Here is a 23,394-nt window from a genome sequence, read left to right on the forward strand (position 1 = left end):
GCGTATGCGATACCATTTCATCTCCGACACAAATGCGAGAAATTGTCATGCTCGTGAAAACGCGGCATAATTCGCTGTTGCTCTTTTATGGGTGAACGCGCATTGCAATAATTTGTAAATGCAAAGTTTCAAAGAATGAATGGAACGCGCGACATCTTTCAGAAATTATTTCACCATTTATAAAACAAAATCTTGATAAATATCTTAATTAAATACGAAAAAGACGAATTATTTTATATTTCGTACACTTAGCGTTAAAGTTTAATTATGTAAAAACTATTGTTTTGCTTAGTTCAAATAATAATAGAATATTATTATTCTATAAATCCCCCATGAATGGTTAATAAGATCATATATATTTTTATTTACTTCTGCTTTAAGAAAATTGCTGCGATCATTCTGAATTATCCACTAAGGATGGAAGAGTTCGCCAATGGAATTTTGGATATGATATACGTACTTGAGGTTCAAGTATATTCTAAAGAAAGAGCACTGACGAGCATTGAGCTATGCAAAACATCTCGTCGTTAAAAAGTTTCTGGGACGTCGCTGAGGCGAATGTCGGCCTCTTTCGAACATTCCCGAGCGATTTCGGATAACGGCGGAACAGGACCGACACGATGAAGCGAGAAGAACGACGTGTCGTAAAATCATCATCGGTAAGACGGCGGCTATTATGGAAATTACGATGGTAAGTGTCGGAATCGGCGAAGAAACGCGAAACTCTCGAACACGCGGTGACGATTTGCGTACGGCAATTTTCATTTCATTATGTCTTCTCCTCCCCGTTGCACCCTTCTCGCCTTGTTATGCACCACTTTGGGAACGTGCGCGGATTTTTAACGGCCACTTTATATACGCGGGTCGAAAGATTGCTTCTCCTACCCCTTTCTTCGTTACGAACGTTATCCCGTTGTTACGATACGTGTTTTTTTTTCTTTTTTTACGAGCTATATTAGTGCACAAGTTTATTTTGTTCATTAGATGTTGGAGTAAAACTTTGTCCATTTAATAGAATTGATGGTTCAACACGTGCGTCCATGTTAATCCCCAAGATTTCAAAATTTTATATTTATATATAAATAATATATAATATTTCCGATTTCATATTTATATGTAAATAATATATAATATTTCCGACGCACCATCTTTTCGATATAAGAATTCGATAATTTATTAAGCTTTTCAATTTAAATCGAAACAATTATGCGTTTCGTAAAAAGAAAATATCACCTTGTGCAGATAGCTCTAGCATTAAGTATTCAAAAACAAAGATAAACAGTTCTTATTTCATCACTTAATTAATTCACATATATATATTATCATTGTGAAAAATATTATTCTCTCCCCTTCAAGTTTTGACGAGCGCGAGAATAATTATATAAGTCAGAAATATTTAGATAATATAATCGGCAAATTGGATATAAACGCATATATTCAATCATGTCAATAATAATTTATTGCGACAAATGCAATTATCGTGTCATGATTGCATGACGTAGAATGTAGATGAAACTCAATGAATTTCAAGTATGTCATTCTCACGTTCACGAAACGACAAACAAAATAAAATGAAGAACGCGCACTCGACTGTACGCCACAATAAGGTTGTACATGAGGGTAAGCATTTATTGCCAGGCACTTATTTTAAACGGTTTATCGCCAACGGTGGTGCTCTACGGGGCATTTCGCTCTTGACCCATTATAAACGTCGGGGAATTTTATTTATGTCTCTATCCCCCTCCCTTTGCTCGACACGAGCATCTGCGAACTTTAGAAACTTTTGTAAAACCTCGCGAGATAAACAAATTCATTGATAAATTATTGTGTAGAATAAAAACTAATATATTACTCTTATAATATTATGAGAATTAAATAATTAAACAATATATCCTCGTATCACTTATTAACTCAAAATATCTATACAAAATTTAACATTATATTTGTGTAAAAATTATTAGAAAAATGTATCGAAGTTAATATATGTATATACGTAATTCATAAAATTCGAGAATTAAATAATATTGAACAATAAACTATTTCAGAAATAAACAACGACCGCGACGTGGACGGATTAAAAAGTCTCCGTGTTTGCGCAAAACTTTAGCGCACAAACGCTTCAAAAGGGACCAGCCGCATGATAAATGCGCTCGTGATCGAGTCGGAGATAAATGAGGTAGGCGCGTGTGCACGTGACGTGTGGGTGTCTGCGTTACAGCCTCGCTTCACTACGCATTTACACACAAACTGCCCTCTCTCTCTCTCATTCTAGATTTATATATCTCTATATTCGCTTATAGATTACGCTTATAGTATATGCTCGGCCATAAATTTTTTTATTCCGATTTTGTAGGTATGCACATTGCGGAAAAGGCTGTACCTACATTCTGAGCAAAATAAACGACTATGTTACATTTGGGAAAATTGACTACTTTATATACATATGTGTATAATACATAATTAATAATCTCTCGGGTCTTTGAAACGCGATATATCGCACTCTCTTCCGTAGATGTTTTTGTAAATTGGAAAAATTACGATTATTTTTTTATATAAGCTTATATGTGTCATAAAAATGTTTTAATATTAAATTATTTTTATAAGATTTTTATTCAAATATTAAATGTAAGAAATAGTTCAATACATTTTCAAAAAATCTTTGTCATTTTTTTACTTTCATAAATTTTGAATATTTAATATTAAATTATCGTAAATAATATTTTTTCGCTCAAATATAATTAAGATTTAAAAAAGTTTTAAATACTTCAATATAAATCTAAATAATTCTTATATCACGATATTTTAAAATTTTAATATTAAAGTTTAAATATAAAAAAAATAAAATTTAGTTTAACATCTTTTTTTAAGAATATTTCGTAGTATAATACATACAAAATTAATAAAGTAACGCATATATCAATTGTAAAAAATAATGTAATCTAAGAAAATATATGATTAAAATAGCATAGAGAGCTCCGAGGAAAATAATCAGGACGAAAATAAACACGCGGAAAGATATTCCCATAAAAAGAGGTTCCCTCATATCTCGTTTTGTGACGAATGGCTTGATATGCATTAAACCACCAGCAGCTCCGTGGAAACCCGTTTATCATTGTTTATCGTACACCTGGTTTCTCGGAATGATAAGCGTGGGCTGAACTATAATGATGCCAACGTACTTACCGAGGCAAATGCACTCGGCTAGTGGGATATCGCGACTACGTCACAACGTATTTGCAATTGCGCCACACGATACTATACGTACAAGCGAGAGCACGCGCTTTGAAATTCCAGTATTACGACTGCAAATCTTGGGGACAGGAAAAAAACGACGAAACTCTATCAGAAGGTCGTAACTTTTTTCCTTTTGAGCCGAACGGAAATTGCGAATTTCCACTCGCCACTTCGCGTGGACCCTCAGCATCAATTTTATGTATCTCATTGCAGAATTCTTGCAGGCGTATAATCATACACATCTCTTTCACGAGCAAAGTTACGGACTTTAAACCTTTCAAACTAAATATTTTACTGTCGTGATGTGAATGAATTTCAAAATATAATATTATGAAGAAAAATAATATATAATAAATGATTAGAAATCTTTCAACATTACACAATAATAAATTATGCTTTGAAATTTACTCCGAATAATTCAAATGCAAAATCTTTGCAATTTAATATTGACATTAAAGAAATTTTACTTTGAAAAACCTATAACTAAAAATTCGCGTTCTTTTGGATTTACATTGACAATGAGTCAATTTTCCCAAATATTTAGTCGTAATAAATATTTTAAATATTTATAGGTATATGTTGTTAAAAAATACAGACTATATATGTAATTAATAAAACTTAATTAAAGAACAAACTCAAAAGATATTTTTTTATTACGTTATATTAAGATTTAATTAACATTTTATAAATCGACTCACACAATATATCATCCTAAATTTTATCGGGCGATAATATGTCATAAAAATATCGCGTCACGACGCTATTAAGAAGTTTTGCGCGCGTTTCCCACTCCTTTCGTATCCTCAAGCATAAGCACCGCTCGCATAAACCACAGAGAGAAGTTTGCAAGGAGGATTCGCGAACTCTCACCGAAGAGGTATCGTCGCCGACGCTGACAACACGACCAACTTCCGCGGTTATATCCGGGAAGTAGCACCTTTGAAAACGAAGTAGACGTTGGTATCGCAAAGCGATTCGCCGCGACGGATGCGCCGAAAATATCCATAAAACTGAAAGTCGCTGGAGGAAATACGTGATACTTGATATCGAGTTACGCGCGACCATATCTCGAAACACTGCCATATTGCGAAAAATGCCATAAAATCGAATATATCAATGTCATTTAGAATTAAATAATAATAATAATTAAGCTTTCGCTCTTTATCTACGTTATTGGATCGTTGCACCTGAAATATTCGCACATCACTGATATTTTCAGTTATAATTTTTCAAAGAATCAAGATACATGATGATGTTTATAGTTGAAAAATTCGATAATAATTTAATCTCGCGTTTTTCAGAATGAGAGAGGAGTTACTTTTATAATTCTATTTCAATCAAATTTAATAAATTGGAAAAAAGATTGAAAATCAAAAATATGTTTTCAGCTTCATATCTCGAATGTTGTAATTTTGTTGTAACATTTAGGTATATATATTTCTAGATATGACGTAAATATATAACTATATTAAATATAAGAGAGAGTAATACGTTATTTTATAAATTATAAAATTTATAAATTACAAAATGTATTTCTAAAGTCTGTTTTTTACATAAAATCATAGAAAAATTTTACATAAATTGTGCAAATTTATTATGAATAAAAAAACGTAAATATCTTGCACACACACACACACACAAACTCAAATATACTTATTTAAAAGAATTATACTTTAATAAAAATAGTTATGTACAGTATGAGAGAGTGCTTTATAATTTATAAAATTATAAAAACCTTGAAATCTAATATTTCATATGCAACAAACAGAATAGTTGAAAAATTTTAAATGAAAACGGCACTATAGAAACTAATTAATAAATTCCATTAAATTTATATTTTACATTTTACTTTAGCTAGCATTTTCTCGACATTAAAATATGACATCAATTATTATTTTATTTCCCAGAAATAAAATATACTCTTTTTGGTTGAATAATCAAATATAAAGTGGTAAATTTCGACTCAAAATGTCTATATACTCTATATACATATGTCCCTCGATATTTTTTAAACAGATAACACAATTTTTCACTGTTTCAAGCTCACATGCCAGAAATATTTTATTCGCAGATTACACGAGGAAAAAATTATGAAACGTCACTGAAACTGACCGGACCAGCTTTATCTCCATGAAATACACATCAGCGGCGGTGCGAGAACAGAAGGGCGGAACGTGCCGTGCAAAAATGCAGATGTTCACCGTGGCAAAATTCCGACACGACACGCGGGCGATAACTGAAACGTTGCGTCATTCGGTTCATAGTAATTACACGCGGATGTGTCCGAAATAAGTAAAGAGAAAAAGATAAATAGGTAGGATAGTGGATAAAGAGACAAAATGGGAGCGATCTTAATTTAGCGAAAAACTTTTCCTTTAATTTAATCCCTTCCTGTAAACTGTTCCTATAATTTAAAGATTTAATTCTATGATGCAGGATAGAGAAAAATCATTTACTTCCGCTCTCGTCTCCCGTTCATACATCAAGTCGGAAACGTCCACTGTCAGGGCGCATCGATACGTACGAATGATCGCTCGTTCTAAACCTTTAACCCTTCCGAGCAATATACCTCATGCCCATCCACCGCAATTGGATCGTTTAGCTTTTTATCGCTTTTTATGCCAAGGAAACAAATAAACGCAAAGATCTCGACTCCGATAGGAAACGGAATAGAAGCAGAAAGGAGAAATGAGAATTCTTGAAAACTTCTACAACTTTTTAAAAATTGCAATGAATCATGATGAACGATACGAAATAATAGAATTTTTAATACGTTAAATACATTAGTACGTTAAAATGTGTATATAATATTTATCAAAAAATATAACGTTATTGTTATTTAAAAAATAATTATTCATAATTACTTGAAACGGATGTATTAATGGAAGATTACATTTTCTTTTTAAATACGTATAGCGTAGAGAGAGTGTAGAGAATTAAATAAATGTAATATAAATAGTATATAATTATAGTATAAAAACATTCATTTATTTCTCGTATCAACATCCCTCGTATCAAACATCTTAATGAGTATTTAATAAATTTGGTTTAATATATATATAATCTTTAATATACCCTTTTTAAATAAATTCTTTGTTAATCGATACTCGCGCGATACATATTCAATGTCACGATTGTTTTGATGAATAACATCGACTTAACGATTTATATACAATATTACGCCTATAAAAATTTATCCGAATTCAAGCGTAAGATTATTTAAAAAATATTTAGAGAGACTGTGCGTCGACCGTAAAAAAATACATGACATATATGTGACATTTTTAACTATACATACGAGTTCAACTCGTGTGCTTTTCGTTGAATTTCTGCAATTTTTATTGAATGCATCAATCACAGTAATTTCGTCCGATATTTGTCTGCCATGCACAGAAATATGTACATATGCATATATAACTGCACCTGCCGTAACTATAACGATGTAGAGATAGTTTTCAAGCGGACTGTGTCAATTTTCGGCACGCGAAAGGTAAATAAGTATTCGGGCTTTTCTCGGGCGAATTTCGCGGATATAATATTGGATCCGACATAACGCGCAGCGTAACAGCATAACGCTCTCGGCACATGGTATTTGTGCAATACGTTGTACAAATATTCATTTTATATATATATATATATATATATATCCAGAGAGGGGGAGGCATTTTTGGAGCTTATTCGACGCGCCAATAGCAGCGAGTCGCTTAATGGCACGGTATTTACGTCTGGACCACGAGTCTATAAACGTCACGTGTATTATTGCTCGCGATGTAAATGCATCGTAATGTGTCGACCCCGGTGGGACGTTTTCGAACGTAAACGTTGCACGAGCGCGCATTTATAACGTGTAAAATGTAATCTCATCGGCGAATAGACATTGTCATCCAACAACGACCGTTATTCAAATCGCGACACGGCGGAGGACACGGAAATGGATGTGATCAGCGCTTAATCGATTTCGTTCTTGTCTACGGTGTGTGTCCCGGCATTTAACACACATCGGCATCGGGAAACGACATTATTAACTCCCTATGTAGCTTAATACGATTTCAATGTAACGCTTTGTACATTCCTGTCTCGATTTATATCAATTCCCGCGTAAAATCCTCTTTTTATAGTGAGTCATTTTAATCAAGTCCTAGAAAAGCTAATGCTCTTTTATACAACTGCCTAATAACGTAACTTTATATATATATATATATATATATATATATATATATATATATATATATGCATATAAAGTTTTATATATATAAAATTTAAAATAACTAATATAATATATTTCCTTTTTATTTCCGTATTAATTCACGAAATATTGTATCACGATTCGCACTATTTGTAAAAATCTATTTTTAAATTATTTATAAAGTCATAATTAAAAATCAAATTAATACACTAGGAAAAAAGTTGTTAATTTGACTAAATACCAATTAATTACTATTTTATTAATTATAAATATATGTGCTAGTATCAGGGTGTTCAGCAACTAAATGAAAAAATTCCCTGACTTTTTCAGATTTTCCAAGACCAGAAATTAATTTTTTCCCTGACTTTTTAGTATTATTTTTCCCAAATATATAATTTGCATACATCTGTATGTTAAATCAAAATTAAATGTTAAATCATGAAATCCTTAAGATATTTTTGTGAACAATGAAAAGATTCGAAAGTTAAAAAAAAAACAAAATTTTAATCAATTATATGTACAATCTGCATTATGTACGATAATCAAAACAAACATGTCACTATAAACTATTTAAATAATCACCCTTTTTTATTTATATTATATCAAATTTTTTAATTTTGTCTCTATCAAACACATTGAAATAAATAAATAACATGATGCTGAAAATATAAATTAACGAACACGCTGTAGATGACTCGATTTTTAACACAGAAAATTTGCGTGCTAGGAGTCGAGGAAAAATTTATATTTATTTAATAAAAAATTTCAAATTATTGAGACAAATGTAAAATAATGTCCAGATAAATGGTAAAATTTCCTGACTTTTCCCTGACAATTCCGCAGATTTATAAAATCTCCTGACAATGCCCGGTTTTCCAGATTTCCCTGACCGCTAGACACTGAAGTATGTTAGATTTAATTTAAATACTTTTACATGTTGAATTAACAAAACAGTAATTAACTGAACGATTTAATCAAGTTAACAATGTTTTTTGCAATGTATAACATCACTTTTAAAAAATAAAAGATTAAGATGAGAGTGTATTAATATGCCTGTAGAATCATACGAAACTTTGATAAATAAAACCATTAAAAGGCACATATAGAAATTCAGAAAAGAATTATATCAGAGCGAATAAAGTTTCCTACGATTATCTACGATAGTAGATCGCGTAATCGAGTTGAAGCTCGATATCGCGTTGCCAGGCACGATACAAACGAGTTAACGAGTGGATTGCTCGTTTTTGTTCGCGCAACATGTTCGTAACTTCCTACACACAGGCCGCGAGTGCACGACTCGTCTCAAGAACCATGATATGGATGCGGATAAGGCACGTTTGGCGCGATGAATACTCGAGAATACAATGTGTTTTTGCCCTCCACGGAAAAGCCCTTTTATACTCTTGTCGCGTCTGCTCGTTGGAAGATAACGAGCGACGATTTAACTTTCTCGCAAATTTTATAAATTCGGAAAACTTATCTGCACATTATATTGTGCAATAGATAGCAAATATGTAATAGAATTAGTACAGAATATATTAAATAATAATTATAATAATATATTACATAATTAGCAATATATTAGTAACATATTTGAATAATGTATCAATTGATAGGATATTAAATAATATAATATAATAATCTCTCGAATAGAACGAGGAAATATACGAATAAAAATATATATATATCGCGATAATGGAAATAATCCGAATAGGACAAACGATTTCTTTATATGCTACGATATCTCGAGATTACACTAAAGCAGGATAATACTCCCCCGAATAAACAAGCAAACGTTTCACGTATACATGTATATATGCGTACGTGTAGTAGCTACGAAAAGTCGGTGCGCTTCCGAGAACTCGCGTCACGACCAAACAGCAGGACAATGACGATAATATTCTCCGAGTGGGACAAGTGAAAACTTTTTCCACGCGCGTGTGTACGTACGTGTGCAGCGCTTCCGAGAATTCGCGTCGCGAATCAAAAAGTTGGAGCTCGGAGCGTTTCCGAGAACTCGCGCGCTACCGGGAGCCAGGACAATGACGATAATATTCCGCGAGCAGGACAAGCGAACTTTTTTTATACGCGCATGTGTGGTTGTCGAAGCGCGCTTCGGAAGCACGTACTCGCGAGCTTCCGAGAATTTTCGCACCGCGAAAAAAAAAGGGAAACCCGGTCGGACGCACAATCGCGATAATATTCTTCGAGGGCGAATGTTTATACTACATATATATATACATATATACGCCATGAAGTTGGCGCGCGTGCTTCCGTGTTCGCGCGCAAAAAAAAGGGGGAAAAGTTAAACCCTACCTTTAATATTACGAAGTCCATGTCGCGACTCCGTCCTTATCCTTGACGATCCTCGAAGTATCCTGTGTGTACGTGGCAGGATGAATGTCAGGCGGCTGATGGGCCGAGGCGAGCAGAGTAAAACAGTCACAATCAACAATGATATATACAACAACGATCGAACGCGCGACACTCGTCACTATCTCGCGTCTCACTTCTTCCCGGGATCGAGAGCAATGCACTCACGCGGAACGTGACGCCCGATCATCACCCTGAGGATCTACCACGTCGCCGCGATCATTTTCACACGAATTTCTAAATAAAAAAATCACAGACCCGTCTGTCTCCGTACAGGAGCACGGCGGTTTCCGTATCACGTATGACGTAGACGGAAACGAACGAGCGACGCAACGCGATGTGGCGCGACGATTCGAAACCGGCGAAAACTTACGACTAGCGCGCGCGGCGACTCGGGATAGACTGAAGTCGGCATAGACTGAACGCCGGCCGAGTAGGGGGAGCGCGCCACGAGAGGGAGCGAGAGCGCACGAACTCATCCGAACAAAGACCGAACGATTGTAAGAGAGAGAAAGAGGGGAAAAACAAGTTGGGCGCGCGATAAAGATAGACGTGCGAGATTCGAGAGTGAGAAAGAGAAATGAGGCATGAGAGGTAACCGGCCAAGTGTGCGATGCAAAAGAGAGAGAGAGAGGGAATTAATTCCGAAATCGGAATATGGGCGCATAGATTCAAACGAGAGAGGATAAAATACTCGGAATTATATATCTCTTAGCATTTAATTCACGATAATTAGAAAAGAAAACGAAATAATGATACGCAATATTGGTTAAATAAAAAAAAGAATTGGTATTCTTTTTCCGTGAAATATATATATACCACTTTTATTCGCAGAGGGATTTTTTTTTTACATATATACGACTATCGATAAACGCGTGCGCTTGCATCAAATAAATCGTAATCTAGTTTCTCGTTCGCGATAGAAGAGTCGATGGAAAAAAAGCATATACGATATAGCTCGCGAATTAAACGGAAAAATATTCGTTCGAAGAGCCATGATTCGACAATGTGCGGCGATAAAAGAGCGCGAAGCGAAAAGATCGACTCGAAACCTTGTCGGATTCTCATTAGAAGCCGCCCAACTCGTAACGGGGGGATAAAAAATTCCATTAGATTTTACCTGGACGGAAAAGAGCGCGGCATGAGAAAAACCGCAACATGTGGTTTCCTATCTGACGGCGCTTCCGGAGCTTTCCAGGGAGGAAAAGCCGCGGGAAATGTGCCATGTCGCGGCGCGGGAAAACAGCGGTAGAAGAGGGCGAATTGAAAAAGGCGCGGTATATATATATATAGAAAGGCGCGACGACCCGGTGGTTGCGTCGGCGTATATGAAAGAAAGGACCGAATGGACCGAGACGCGAGAGGAGGATGCGAAGGACAGCGAAGGAGAAAGGAGGAAAATGCGAGGTCCTTTGCCGCGCTACAATGCATCCTGCACCCGGCCTGCAACAGCCTGACCACTACCTCTCTTTTTCTATTCAGTCTTTTCTCTCTTTCTCGTATATACGCGGCGCGGATGTTCTTTTAATGCACTCTGCGTAGCCCGTGAGTGTCCAACTGTCCTGTAACAGATAGGAGTGTTTGATGTTATTGTTATTGCGTTTAATAAACGTTTGGACACATTGGAAAAAATTATTGTATATTAATAAATATTTTTATTTCACACAATACACTGCCTAATAAATTATTTATTTGAAACAAATAAATATTTATCTGTTTTGAAAAGGATTGTGTCAACTAAATATTTTTCACATCAAATCAATATATTAGTTTCAAATATAAATGTGATTTATAAATATTTATTTAAATTCAATAAATTTTTTTTCAATGCACGGAATTTTCTCTTAGAATTTACCCCGAAAATCATGGTAATCGTGAGACAATATAGTATTAGAAAAATTTTAGAAGTTTTTTTGATTAATATTTACGACAATAAAAAATATTAATATGCACATTATGAATTTTATTACGCAGATAGTAAAATTAATCAAACATATTTATTATATTTTATTGTGATATAGATATTAATATTTTTATTGTGGTAAATATTAATCAGAGAAACTTATAACATTTCTTCAATATTTCAATATATTGTCCCGTCATAATTTTCAGGATAAAATCTAAGAGAAAATTCTGTCTGTATAATAAATACTAATGTACACGAAGCATTTTTTAAAATAATTATTAAAATGAAAAAATTCTTTTCTCAATTTTTTCAATACTCACATGTTTGAATGCTATTCTTTTATAATAATTTTCAATTCAATATGTAACGGTAATCCTTTTAATTCCCCTTAAATGTATAATTACATACTTCTATACATATACGTTCGTCGAAAATACTTGGCTTTGGATCAAAAAATTATAATCGCGATGTTAACAAGAAAAGTTGTACGAAAAGCGACTGAGAAGTTGCAAAGTTCGTCGGGTTGCAATCTCTAACTACCAACCCTTCCTTCGTCGCGTTCACTTCTCGAAGACTGCTCAAAATTATCAAACTTAATTTGCGAATAACGATTTAATTGGTTCTCTTGAAGGTTCTTAAACTTTCGTCTACTGCGCCGCGCGCACTTTGTGTATGTCTCAAGATTTACTTTATTTAGCACTAGTGCCGCTACAAAGAAATGTATTATGTTAAAATTTTTTGAATGTCTTCTCGCGTGAAATTACACAGTAGAAAAATTTGTGTCTTCTGCGTGTAAAAACGATCCTCGTTAAAATTTTTGTGTTAAATATTTAACATATTTATGTGTTAATTTAACATACTTATTACTTGTTAATTGAACTTTAATGTTAAATTATTAAAACAACTGAAAAAGATGTGAAAATAACACACTTTGCAGCTATTTTTAATTTTACACAATAAATATGTTCTGTTTTATTAGTGACAAGATTTATCTGTTAAAATTTACAGACAAAAATATTTATTTTTTATTTTATAAGTGTGTGGGAATGATGAACTCGATCTAAAATTAATAATAATTTTAGTTAATTTTTATATTAAAACTATGTTAATTACACACAAAATTTAAATTATTGGAAGTTTTGCATTTATTTTGTGTTAAAATATTAACACAGTATTTGTGTCTCCATATTTATATTATGTTAAATTAATCAATGTGATATTTGGTATATAATTACAATATAACTACAATGTAATATATGTTATTATATATTAAAAATGTTACATCTATGAGTGGGAAATTACAACTAATATGGATGTTACATGTAACGTACACGTTATATTACCTGTTACATTCCGTTTTATTATATAGCAATGTAACAGTTATATATCGGTGTTTGCTGGGTTAATAAAGCATTAATTTACTAATTTAATTTTAAAATAGTTTAAAAAGTAAATTTAAATTATTTGTAAATAATATGTTATAATTTTCTTTAAACTCGATTAATGTTTTTTAATAGTTATCAGCTATAATTTGCATTAAAAAATATTAATCAAAAATAAAGCCCAATTATATATTCCGTATCGTAAAAGTATCGCTATTGTTTTAAGCCTCTCTATAGATTTTAATTTACTGATTCATGTTTTATGCATAAAAATATATATTATGATTTATTAGGAGAGGAGAGAAGCTGTCATTCAGTAATTATCATCATGAGCTATTATAAAAAATTTATTTAGGCCTTCAAATATTTCTTTACACTAGAAATAATTTTTGCCCAATTTTTGCAAATAATATATTTTTATTCAATTACGAATACCTTGCTATTAAAATTAATATATTGATAATATATGATAATTGAGATAGACTTTAAGCTCTTATGCAAAATAATGCGCTACTTTTACTATATAAATAGTAATCGGTTTAAGAGATTTTTCTTCAAAGAGAGAGGATCCAGCAGTGACGCTAAAGGGAATCCTTTTCTCCTCTCTTTTTTTCCAAGCTATGGAAGCTGTGAAAAGGATAACGTGCCATACGTTCCCTATATTTTTGCACCCTCGATCTCTCTGCGTGAACGCGCGAGAGGAAAGAGAAGAACCGCGCAAAGAAAATTCAAGAAAAAAAAAGGGGACATTCGTAACTCATTCGCTATTGGATGAGGAAGGTATGCGACTTTCTCGAGAAAGTATAGCAAAAGGGTGGGCGATGGGGTGTTGAAAGGGAGAAGGCAAAAGGCTTCTTTCGCAGACTGCCTCGCGAAAGGAAGAGCGGTGTTTCGCGCGGCAACGAACAAGAATGTCGCGATGCCGAGTTTTTTAATTAATAGTCTGTGATCTGTCGAGCGATTTTCTCTCTCTTTCCCTCTTTTTAATTCGTTCCTCATCGCGCGCGTTTGCTTAACGCGCGCGACGATTTCAACCCCTTCGCGCGTTTGACTCGGGTGTTCTTTCTAATATATGTTTCTTTATTCGTTTCATTTCCCTTCTCTTTTTCTTCGGCTCCTCCGAACCTCGACTTCAGAGACTTCGGTCCCGATTTCATTCCCCTTCCCTGCTTTGTCTCCTCCTAGCGAGATCCAGACGACGGAGAGGCGAACTCCCACGGGAGGACACTTGCATCGTCCCTGAGTAATTTGCTAAGAAAGTCTCGACTGTAACGGGGAATGATCAAAGCTGGGGAAATGATGAGTAACTTTGTGATCGAGATGGCTCATAGCTTCGCTTCGCTTCTAACTGATTTAGTAGTTACGAGCGCTGTATAGTTTTCTATCGCGTTCAGCCAACTTTTTATTGATCAACTACTTCATTTCGACTTGCAATATAAATATCGAAGTATCGATGATTCTGAAATATATCGTGAATAAATGTCCAGTCGAAGATATACGCTTTTAAAGCGAGATTAGATCTTTAATTAGAATTTTGGCAAAATTATGCAACTTTAATCAATCTTTATTTTTTATTCGCAAAGGCACGAAAACAAAATATAAAATGGATTCTCTTTCTCTGAAAAGAACTAAATTGTCGAAAAATCCATTAGAACATTAAATTATTAATCAAAATTTGAATCCTGATCTTGATTAGGATACTTGACGTGTTATCGAAGTCACAAATTCATTTTTATCCGTAAAAAGGAAACAGAATTGTTAATACAATGAATTTAAAAAATGTTCAAATATCTATATGTAATATGAGATACAAGAGTACAATTTTTTTCTCAAAATACACCGCTTTTAATCGCGCAGCAGTTAATCGAATATCATCATCGACGTGCGAAGATACTCGCTATCGACACCGCGATAAATTCTTTCGGTATACAGAAGAAACGGTTCTCTTTTTCGCGATTTTATCCCGCCGGCCACACGACGTCGGAGCGTGAAATGGGCTTTTTTGCCCTGAGATCAAGCCAGATCCGACATATAAGCACTGTAAACTGTAATGTCGCTGGGCGGCTATCTGGCGCTCCATCTTTTATTTAGTCATTACGCTCGCATCTTTTTCTCTTCCTTTGGGAGACGCACGAGTCGGCCGAGCAAGCAACATCAGTAGCATCACTTTTGCGTAGGAAAGAGGAAAAAAAATAGAGAAAGGGAAAAGAGAGAAGAGTCGCTATGTGTGGACACAGGCGGCCACTCGCCAGCGGCTACTTCAGCAAAAGCTCTATCCACAGCTTCTTCTCACAGACCCGCATTTATAAAGGCACTCAAGTCTGGTCGATGCTCGTAATCTATCCTTTTGCACATCATATTCAAAACATTAGGAAATTATACCTTTTTTTCTTTGTTCATTATAATTTTCTGTATAATATGCTCCGTTAAATACCTCATAACTTCAAAAAAAAAAATTATAATCATTTGATTTGTAATTTTATTCTATCACAATCATGGCAAGAGAAACAAAAAGGCACTTGCCCCCCTAAATCAGTAAAAAATTAAGAATTTGTTTTCGTTTTGAATAAACACTGGAATTTATTTGCATATTTAATTTTGAAATAAAAATTAAGAAAGAACAAAAAATAAGAAATAAAAAAAATGTATTCAGTCCTCTTCTAGAAAAAATCCTGCGGACGCCCATGACCGCAATAATTAATATATTCGTAAATCCTTTCTATGAGATTAATAACGATTGAACAAAGAGATAAAAATTCTAAGGGAGCGACGAATTAAAATTCCACATGTACAAATAATCTCTTTTATACTTTTACGTAATGCTTCAATGTAAATTGCGCCCAGCATCCTCGGCATCATTTCAGTGGTAGAGATTACACCTCGGCAGCATCCTCCGCCTGTATGCACGTGTTCCCTTAATGGCCGTCGAGTCGGAGAGATAAATTAACGAGGTGTTTGTGTCCGCGATCGTGCGCGCGAGCGCGCGCTGCTCGGTTTTTCTTTCCTTTTTTTCTCTCCGACGACCGGGGGATTAAAATCACGGTGGGGCTTTAATAATTATCGCCGGACGAATGCGTTAAATGAGGCGCGCGTCCCGACGGGACAGGGCTTTTTGCCCGGTATTATTTACAGTCCCGGATCCACAATGGGGCTGGCGCAATTTACCCGTTGCTCGCGTGACATTGTGCACCGTCCGAGAATAAATAGATACGAGAAATTTTCAAACGGAACACGCGGAGAAAAGGCTTCTCTCTTTCTGATGTGTGTGTGTGCGCATCGGAAAAAAATTGCGCCGACGATTGTACAAAACCGTAATAAGGAAATTAAGAGAAATGCTCGCGCGGCGAAACCGCAAAATGCAATGAACGAGCTTGCAATAAACGGGATGCTTGTAACGAAGATCAAAATTAAAATCAGATTACATTTTAATTCGAGAGCGATATATATGTGTAATAACATATAAGAAAAAACGTAATTTCAGACATGAAACAGTAGCGATAAAACGACGCGTATTTAATAATAAAATTATGTATATTAATGATATTAGTTTTTAATGTTAAAATCAGATTATAATAACTGGTTGTAAGATAATAAAATTAGATTCAAAAAAGATTGTTCTAACATTTAAAACGGGAATACTGAATCTTAATAAATTTGGAGATTAACAATATTATGTATAACAATTTATAAATAATTTCAACAATTTATCTTAATTTCCCATATAGTTTTTTCATATCACATGAATAATTTTCTACGTATAGATTAAGCAATTGAAAATTATTATAAGAAAGAAAGAGAGAGAGTTTTATTGGTATCAAATCTATCTAAAAACTTATAACTTAAAAAGAAAAACAAATGTTGTTATGCTTGTCCTTCAAAATTATCTACATATTACTGTGTTCTATACTTTTTTGATATTTTTAAATCTAAAGAAATACTTGAGTATCGAATTTTTGATTAGTGGCGTATATTTTGATGAAATAAGTGCTACTTATCTACTGATCATAATCGCAGGATATAATGTGAAAACCAGTCTTTGATTGAGCAGAATTTTTATTAATTTATCAGTTAGAATAGAAATAAACACAAGCAATAATGCTATCGCAGGCTTCTTTACTTTTGGTAATTATATGTAAAATATGTGCGCGTGTGTGTGTATACGTTATAAAATTGAATAAAACCAAATTCCAAATGTAATTTCCAGAATAATTTTTTAATTTCAGAATTTTGGAGCAGAAACAGTTCTTAGAATACGCGCAATGATAAGAGAAGACCGCATTAACTATATTATTACAAAATTAAATGAAATGTGTAATGAGGAAAGCATAACCATATGCACTGTAAGTGATATGTATTTTTTAATACCAAATGGAAACTTGGTGTTACGGCGATGTGAACAGGTACAGATAATTATTTGCTTCATAATATTAATATATATTTATTTTCTTGACGTGACGTGCATGTACACATGCATATACATTAAAATATCTATTTTTAAATATATTTTGCTTTGTAATAACAAGTTTAATCATGAATCGTCAAAGTTATGAATTATTAAATTTTATATATATATATATAATATATATATGAATTATTAAATTTTATATATATATATATATATATATATATATATTCATATAATATTGAATGATAAAATCATACTATATTTTCTTCAGCTTTTTTGATTATTAAAATAAATTTTCCTTTTTCCTATAGTATGATGAAGGATCATTAATCTTTTATAAGAGAGATAGTACTCAGTCGCAATCAGGACTAAATTTACCAGGATCAATAGACAATTACAAATGTGTAAATTTTGAACTTGATTTAGCATATGCATTTATATGGGTTTTGATATTGTCCTTGAATATAGAGAAGCAAGTTAGCAAAAGAATTCATTCATATCTACTTCCTGATTGTACACATATAATGATTGAACCTTTCCCTGCCGATCATTATTCTGTATATATACAGGTTCGCACAAATCAATTTGTTATTCCACGATTAATAAAATTATCACATTTTACCAATAATATTATATTAATTCAGGTAATACTAAAAGGTACACAACAAAATACGGATAAGAATTGTAATGATGCGATAGAAACAATTAAACATCTAATGCAGGAATTGTCCATAACGGAAGATGATTTAACAATTTAATTTCTACTTACTCTATTTTTTTTTAATTTGAAATAATTAAAATAATAAAATTATGAAATTTTTATAAGAATTTTTTAATTTTTATAATTTAAAGTTATATACAAGTTTAAGAATGTAAAAATGTAAAAAAAACTTTATGAATAAACACAATTTAAATAGCAATTTAAAGGCAATAAATCAACACACACACACACACACACACTATTGTACATGAACTTTATATATATATATATATATTACAATAATGCAAAAACTTTTTTAGAACTAATAAATATTCAAAAACTAGTAATGCAATTTTATATATCACATAGTTATTCTTTAATGTAAGAGAGAACAAAAAAGACCATACATTGTACATTTAATATCGAAATATAAATTGATAAAATTGATATTTTGCATAAATTTACCTAATTTGTAAAAAAAGAACTTAAAAGTAAAAATATTGTTAAGTATATAAAATATAGGATTTTCTAATATTAATAGTTATCATAAATGTATAAATAAGTATCAAAAAATAAAGAGACAGAAAGAGACATTTAATAAAATTGATTAAATGTCTCTTTCTGTCTCTTTATTTTTTGATACTTATTTTTATACATATATGATAACAAATAATACTCAAAAAATAATTTCATTTATCCCAATCTTCTCACTGAAAAATGTTAGTATAATTAAAATTATATGATATATAAACTTTATATTCTAACATTCATGTGTAATAAAATTCAATTTTTATTATTCCTCTTGTGCTTATGTTTTTAAGATAATATGTAAATTAGATTTATTTTTTGAATTTATCATACTTGTTACTCAAATATCAATCCGAAAAAAGCAATCAAAGTGATAAAAAACACTTTAATATAAATATTTTTCCATAAAATAAAATGTATTTTTCTCCAAAACAACTTTCTATTCCTTCTTTAAGAAAGATCAGTCTCACATTAAGTCACTCAATTTCTTAGCTCGTAGTCGCGATTAATGGCCTCTATTCGTAATTTTCATTTATCATGCACGGCACTCGGAACACCTCAACCGCGAGATCGTTGATACCATCTTTTGTGCGTCGACGAAGCATCGTCGGAGGAGAGATAAAGAGAGAGAAAGAGATGCTCGCGTGTAAAAAAGAGACAAGCAGGGAGACAGGCGGGGGCAGATGTACTCCGTTTCCCCGCCACTTTGTGGAAAAGGCGACTGAAAAGTGGTCCGTCGTCGCGAAAGCCGTTAACCCCCAACCCCCGGCGCCAACCTCCGAGTCATCCATCCCGTTATTGTATTTAGTTGCTTGCCGACGATAAGGTACGGGATGGAACGGGACGGCCACGATGGCGAGCGACTCAGTGCCTCTAATGCACATCCTGGAATATGATATCCGGAGCTGCTTCCACTGTAGACTTGTATTGGTCTACGGTTACAAAGTAGACGTCGTTGCTACCCTTCCGAGCCATTTTCCACCCTCGTTTCCACTCCGTCCTTTCACTTCTTGTCAAATTTCCTCTTTCTCTCGCTCCCTCTTTCTACCTCTTTGTCGCGCCTTCCAAGCTGTGTGTTCTTTAAATGTTTCTTCCTTTTTCTTAAATAAAGTTTTAATCCTTGCTGTTATTAAATTATAAATTTTCACGTTTTAAAGCCTATAAACGAAAATTATATTTTTGAATGTTTTTATTTCTTCCATGACAATAATCATAATAGAATCGTATTAAAAGAGATTGCTTTTTAATATTTAATGATATTGCTTTTACGTATGTACAAAATATGTAGAATAAGAAATTAATGATAACATGTGTGGAATTAAATGTCGAACACTAATCATATTTTATGAAATTATTCTTCAACAATTATATAATACTATAATGTTTTCAACTCAACTATTATTTAATAAATATACTTATAAATATCTTAAATATAAATATATATAAATATGTATATATCTAAAAAAATGCATATATTATAAAATAATTTTTAAATATTAAAATTGCAAGATATTAATCATAATAATCACAACATATCAGAATATAATCTCTATTAAGCGTGCATACTCTATAATTACAAGTTTCAAAAAAATGTTTCGAGAAAATAGTAATTTTCTCCTTTATGCTGTTTTACATTATACATTCATTGCGCTCTCGAATAGTTCCAGCATTCTCTTCATCTCTTTGCTGAAAATCAAACAAAGCAGAAACTGCATACATATATATGCACATAGAAGGGCCAGACTTGTGTTTAAACTGCTCTAATATGGCGGTTCACCGCCATACAACAAAATTAATTAAAACAGATTTTTTTGCAGCTGTTGCTTAATTAGTTACACTTAATACAAATTACGCTTTACAGAATAGCAGAAGAATAAGATTTCCCTGTTGAGTTCATCGTTTATTCTCAAACAAGAGGCAAGTTAAAAATGTGTGAGAAAGAGAAAGAGAAAAAAGGAAAGAGAGAAGCGCTAAGAGAAATTTTTTCTTTTTTTTTCTTTTTACTAAAAAAAGGAATTCTAAGTTTAGACTTTGCTACAATATTTTCCTAAGAGATACTAACAGTTAACGCAAGACATTTTTTAAACACGTAAGAAGTTTTTCTTCTGTTTCCTTTCTCTGTCTCTCTTTCTCTCTCGCTCTTCTTTTGAATTTTTCTTTCATCTTATGAGAACACTATTAGCACTTGATTAAAGCAACATCTTTTTTCATAGACGAAAGTCGTAATTTATGCAGACATATTGATTGACTTTATAAATAAGGATCATGTTGCTTTCGCAAGAAATTTAATAAAAATGCTAATCATAATATACAATGATCAAAGTATTCAAGAATCTTTACAAACTAATCTCAATTTAATTAAAACGAAAATATTGTAATACTTACATTTGTTCTGCTAACTTGTAAATTGGTCCCATCGACTTTGATAGTTCCTCACACTTAGCCATTAATTGATACATTGACTTTATATTGTGATCTACAGCATCACACGTTTTACACACAGCATCTCTGTAGGTTTCCAAACAGCCAACTGTAAGAGCTGATGCCTGAAAACAAATGATTTAAATATAATCATATAATTACATAATGTGTCATATGGTACTGTTTTAAAACAATTAATAACTCACGTTTTGTAAAATTGCGGCCAAATTTTCAGTCAATGCATCCACAGAAGTTGCAACTTTCCTAGCTTCCATTTCTAATTCGTTTAATACATTGTGATCAAGAGGTGGCAATTGCGGAGTCAAGGCCTGCCTGTATAAGCAAGGAGTTGAGCTTCGAGATCCTGGAAACGATGGAGTTTCTCCTTTCTTCGTTACAGGACTGGACAATTTGATTTTGTTTTCAAGATCCTCTGTGACAAACAATACCATATCTCCATCCTGCATAACTCTTCCCTCCAATTGCAAATAACCCATAGCTTTGTGATAACTCGGAGGGTCCAGATCGTCATCTTCTGTTGGACTACCATCTCTACTTTTCAAATTTAATTGATCCGGCCTGTGACCAGATCCACCTATTTTTTCCAGATTATCATCTAAAAACTTTCCACTGTCGATATCTGGAGAATCAATTAGCGATCTCAATTCCGAAATAGGTGGCGAAGATTGTGAATCAAATGATATCTCGGAATAAGATGCTGTCATCTCATGCAACTAAAACATTAAAAATATGTAATAAATGTAAGTTTCTATCGCATGTATACATGTAATATTAAAAACAGTATTAATTATACAGGGTGTGCGGTGACTCGCGTATCACCTCTCGTAGACAAGCAGAGCAGGTCAAACCGATTAAAAAAGTCCTGTACTATTTTGCGAAATTCTTAATTAATTTCTCATTAAGTATTAAAAATTTCACAAAATACTACAGGACTTTTCTACTCGATTTGGCCTGCTCTACCTGCCTACGAGAGATGATACGCGAGTCACCGGACACCCTGTATATATATTCGCCTAGTTTACACCGATATACTTTGATACGCATATTAAGTACTATTGACATACTACAATCATAGTCATTCTATTCTTTAGAGGAATGACTGTGATTCGTCAGTACGGCGTTTGACACGTGTATTAAATAATCGGTGTAAACTAGGCCATTAATGAAAGTAAATAAAATGCAAGTAGTGTTGAACATTTATGAATATGTATCAATAATATTTTATATGTAGGAAATCTAATCTTTGGCTGTTTTATGTATATCTCAAGAGAACTTAAGAGTAAAAAATTATATTTCTTACTATATTTATATATATATATATATATGTTCAATTTACATTATTGCAGACACAAAATTCGTAATGTTCAACACTGGACACAACTTATTAATTCTAACCTTACTCTGTCTTCGTCGTAGTCAATAACGTTGTTCTTATCACTTCGAATATTTATTCCCGATTTCGAAGGTGCTTCAATCTCATCTGATTCCATTGCGCCAATTGTCACACTAATCAATCTTAATTAGGAATAATAGCAAACGTTTTTATCATGAAAATATTCGAAACGCAAATGTCAAACTGCGATCGACTGTCAAACCAATCTACCTAACCCAACATCATAAACCTTAATTACATAAATTCTAGACAACCCACTCTACTTCTAGAATGTCATTGGCCAATTCAAAATGGAATTCTCCAATTGGAATGTTACTGATTACCCTAGGGACTTTTATGATAAATATTCCTATGCGCGAGCATCCTAAATAATCCCAAATAAATAAAAAGAAAAAAATAGAAGAGTTATAGAAGTTACATACGTATGTATAAAACTGCAATGGATATGAAGTTGAAAATCCATGTCATGACATTAATATAATGATAATAACTGTTTGCCACCGTGATAATTGAATGAATTTAAACTATATTAATTCATGGATGTGATATATGAATTTGTTGAATAAAGCATGTACGTACAAGAATGTAAAGATGTTATTTAAATTTCACATCCATCAATGTATTCCATACGGTATAAGAAAGAACGTCAGTGAATGTTACGTAACTAGATGAGAGAAGATCTGATTAACAAACCCGTTTTTAATTGATTTCACTTTGTGTTCATAAGTTATATAGTGTAAAAGTGTAAAATGAAATATAGTATGATTCGAAAGATATTTTGGTAATGGCAACAATATCTAATTATTTTTAATTCGCAATAGGATGTTATTGTCAATGGCAAACGC

General features: G+C 32.8%; 2 protein-coding genes across 4 annotated transcripts in view; both read right to left on the reverse strand.

Annotated features, from left to right (window-relative positions):
* Slip1 (SLo interacting protein 1) overlaps window positions 1-10,182 on the reverse strand; it is a 173,160-nt gene extending 162,978 nt beyond the window's left edge. For both annotated transcript variants that reach the window (XR_003821262.2, XM_029313853.2), the window contains exon 1: window positions 9,737-10,182. Coding sequence is in view for 1 of the 2 variants with exons in the window: in XM_029313853.2 (XP_029169686.1) it covers window positions 9,737-9,757 (21 nt within the window). In the remaining variant the exon portion in view is untranslated. The remainder of the gene's footprint in view (window positions 1-9,736) is intronic.
* Window positions 10,183-20,050: 9,868 nt separating this feature from the next.
* BORCS6 (BLOC-1 related complex subunit 6) lies at window positions 20,051-22,781 on the reverse strand. 2 transcript variants are annotated; one of them, XM_029313822.2, is made up of 4 exons: window positions 22,557-22,781; window positions 21,342-21,869; window positions 21,100-21,260; window positions 20,051-20,400 (listed from the first exon to the last, which is right to left on the reverse strand). In XM_029313822.2, exons 1-4 carry the CDS (start codon window positions 22,644-22,646, stop codon window positions 20,349-20,351), a joined length of 831 nt encoding a protein of 276 aa, XP_029169655.2. In that variant the 5' UTR covers window positions 22,647-22,781; the 3' UTR covers window positions 20,051-20,348. The 2 variants fall into 2 exon arrangements, with proteins under 2 accessions (XP_029169655.2, XP_085341450.1); XM_085485324.1 differs by having other exon boundaries at window positions 22,552-22,617.
* Between the last annotated feature and the right edge of the window lie 613 nt (window positions 22,782-23,394).

This window comes from Nylanderia fulva, unplaced genomic scaffold, assembly GCF_048542155.1.
Source record: "Nylanderia fulva isolate GAGA-0341 unplaced genomic scaffold, ASM4854215v1 Scaffold1, whole genome shotgun sequence".
NCBI lineage: Eukaryota > Metazoa > Arthropoda > Insecta > Hymenoptera > Formicidae > Nylanderia > Nylanderia fulva.

Excerpts from the sequence above, each read along its gene's own strand:
- BORCS6 (XM_029313822.2), bottom strand. The coding sequence starts at position 22,646 with ATGGAATCAGATGAGATTGAAGCACCTTCGAAATCGGGAATAAATATT. Across the intron at positions 21,870-22,556 it reads TTGACTACGACGAAGACAGA|TTGCATGAGATGACAGCATC; the intron begins GTAAGGTTAGAA and ends TTAATGTTTTAG. Across the intron at positions 20,401-21,099 it reads TACAAGTTAGCAGAACAAAT|CAAAGAGATGAAGAGAATGC; the intron begins GTAAGTATTACA and ends TTTGATTTTCAG.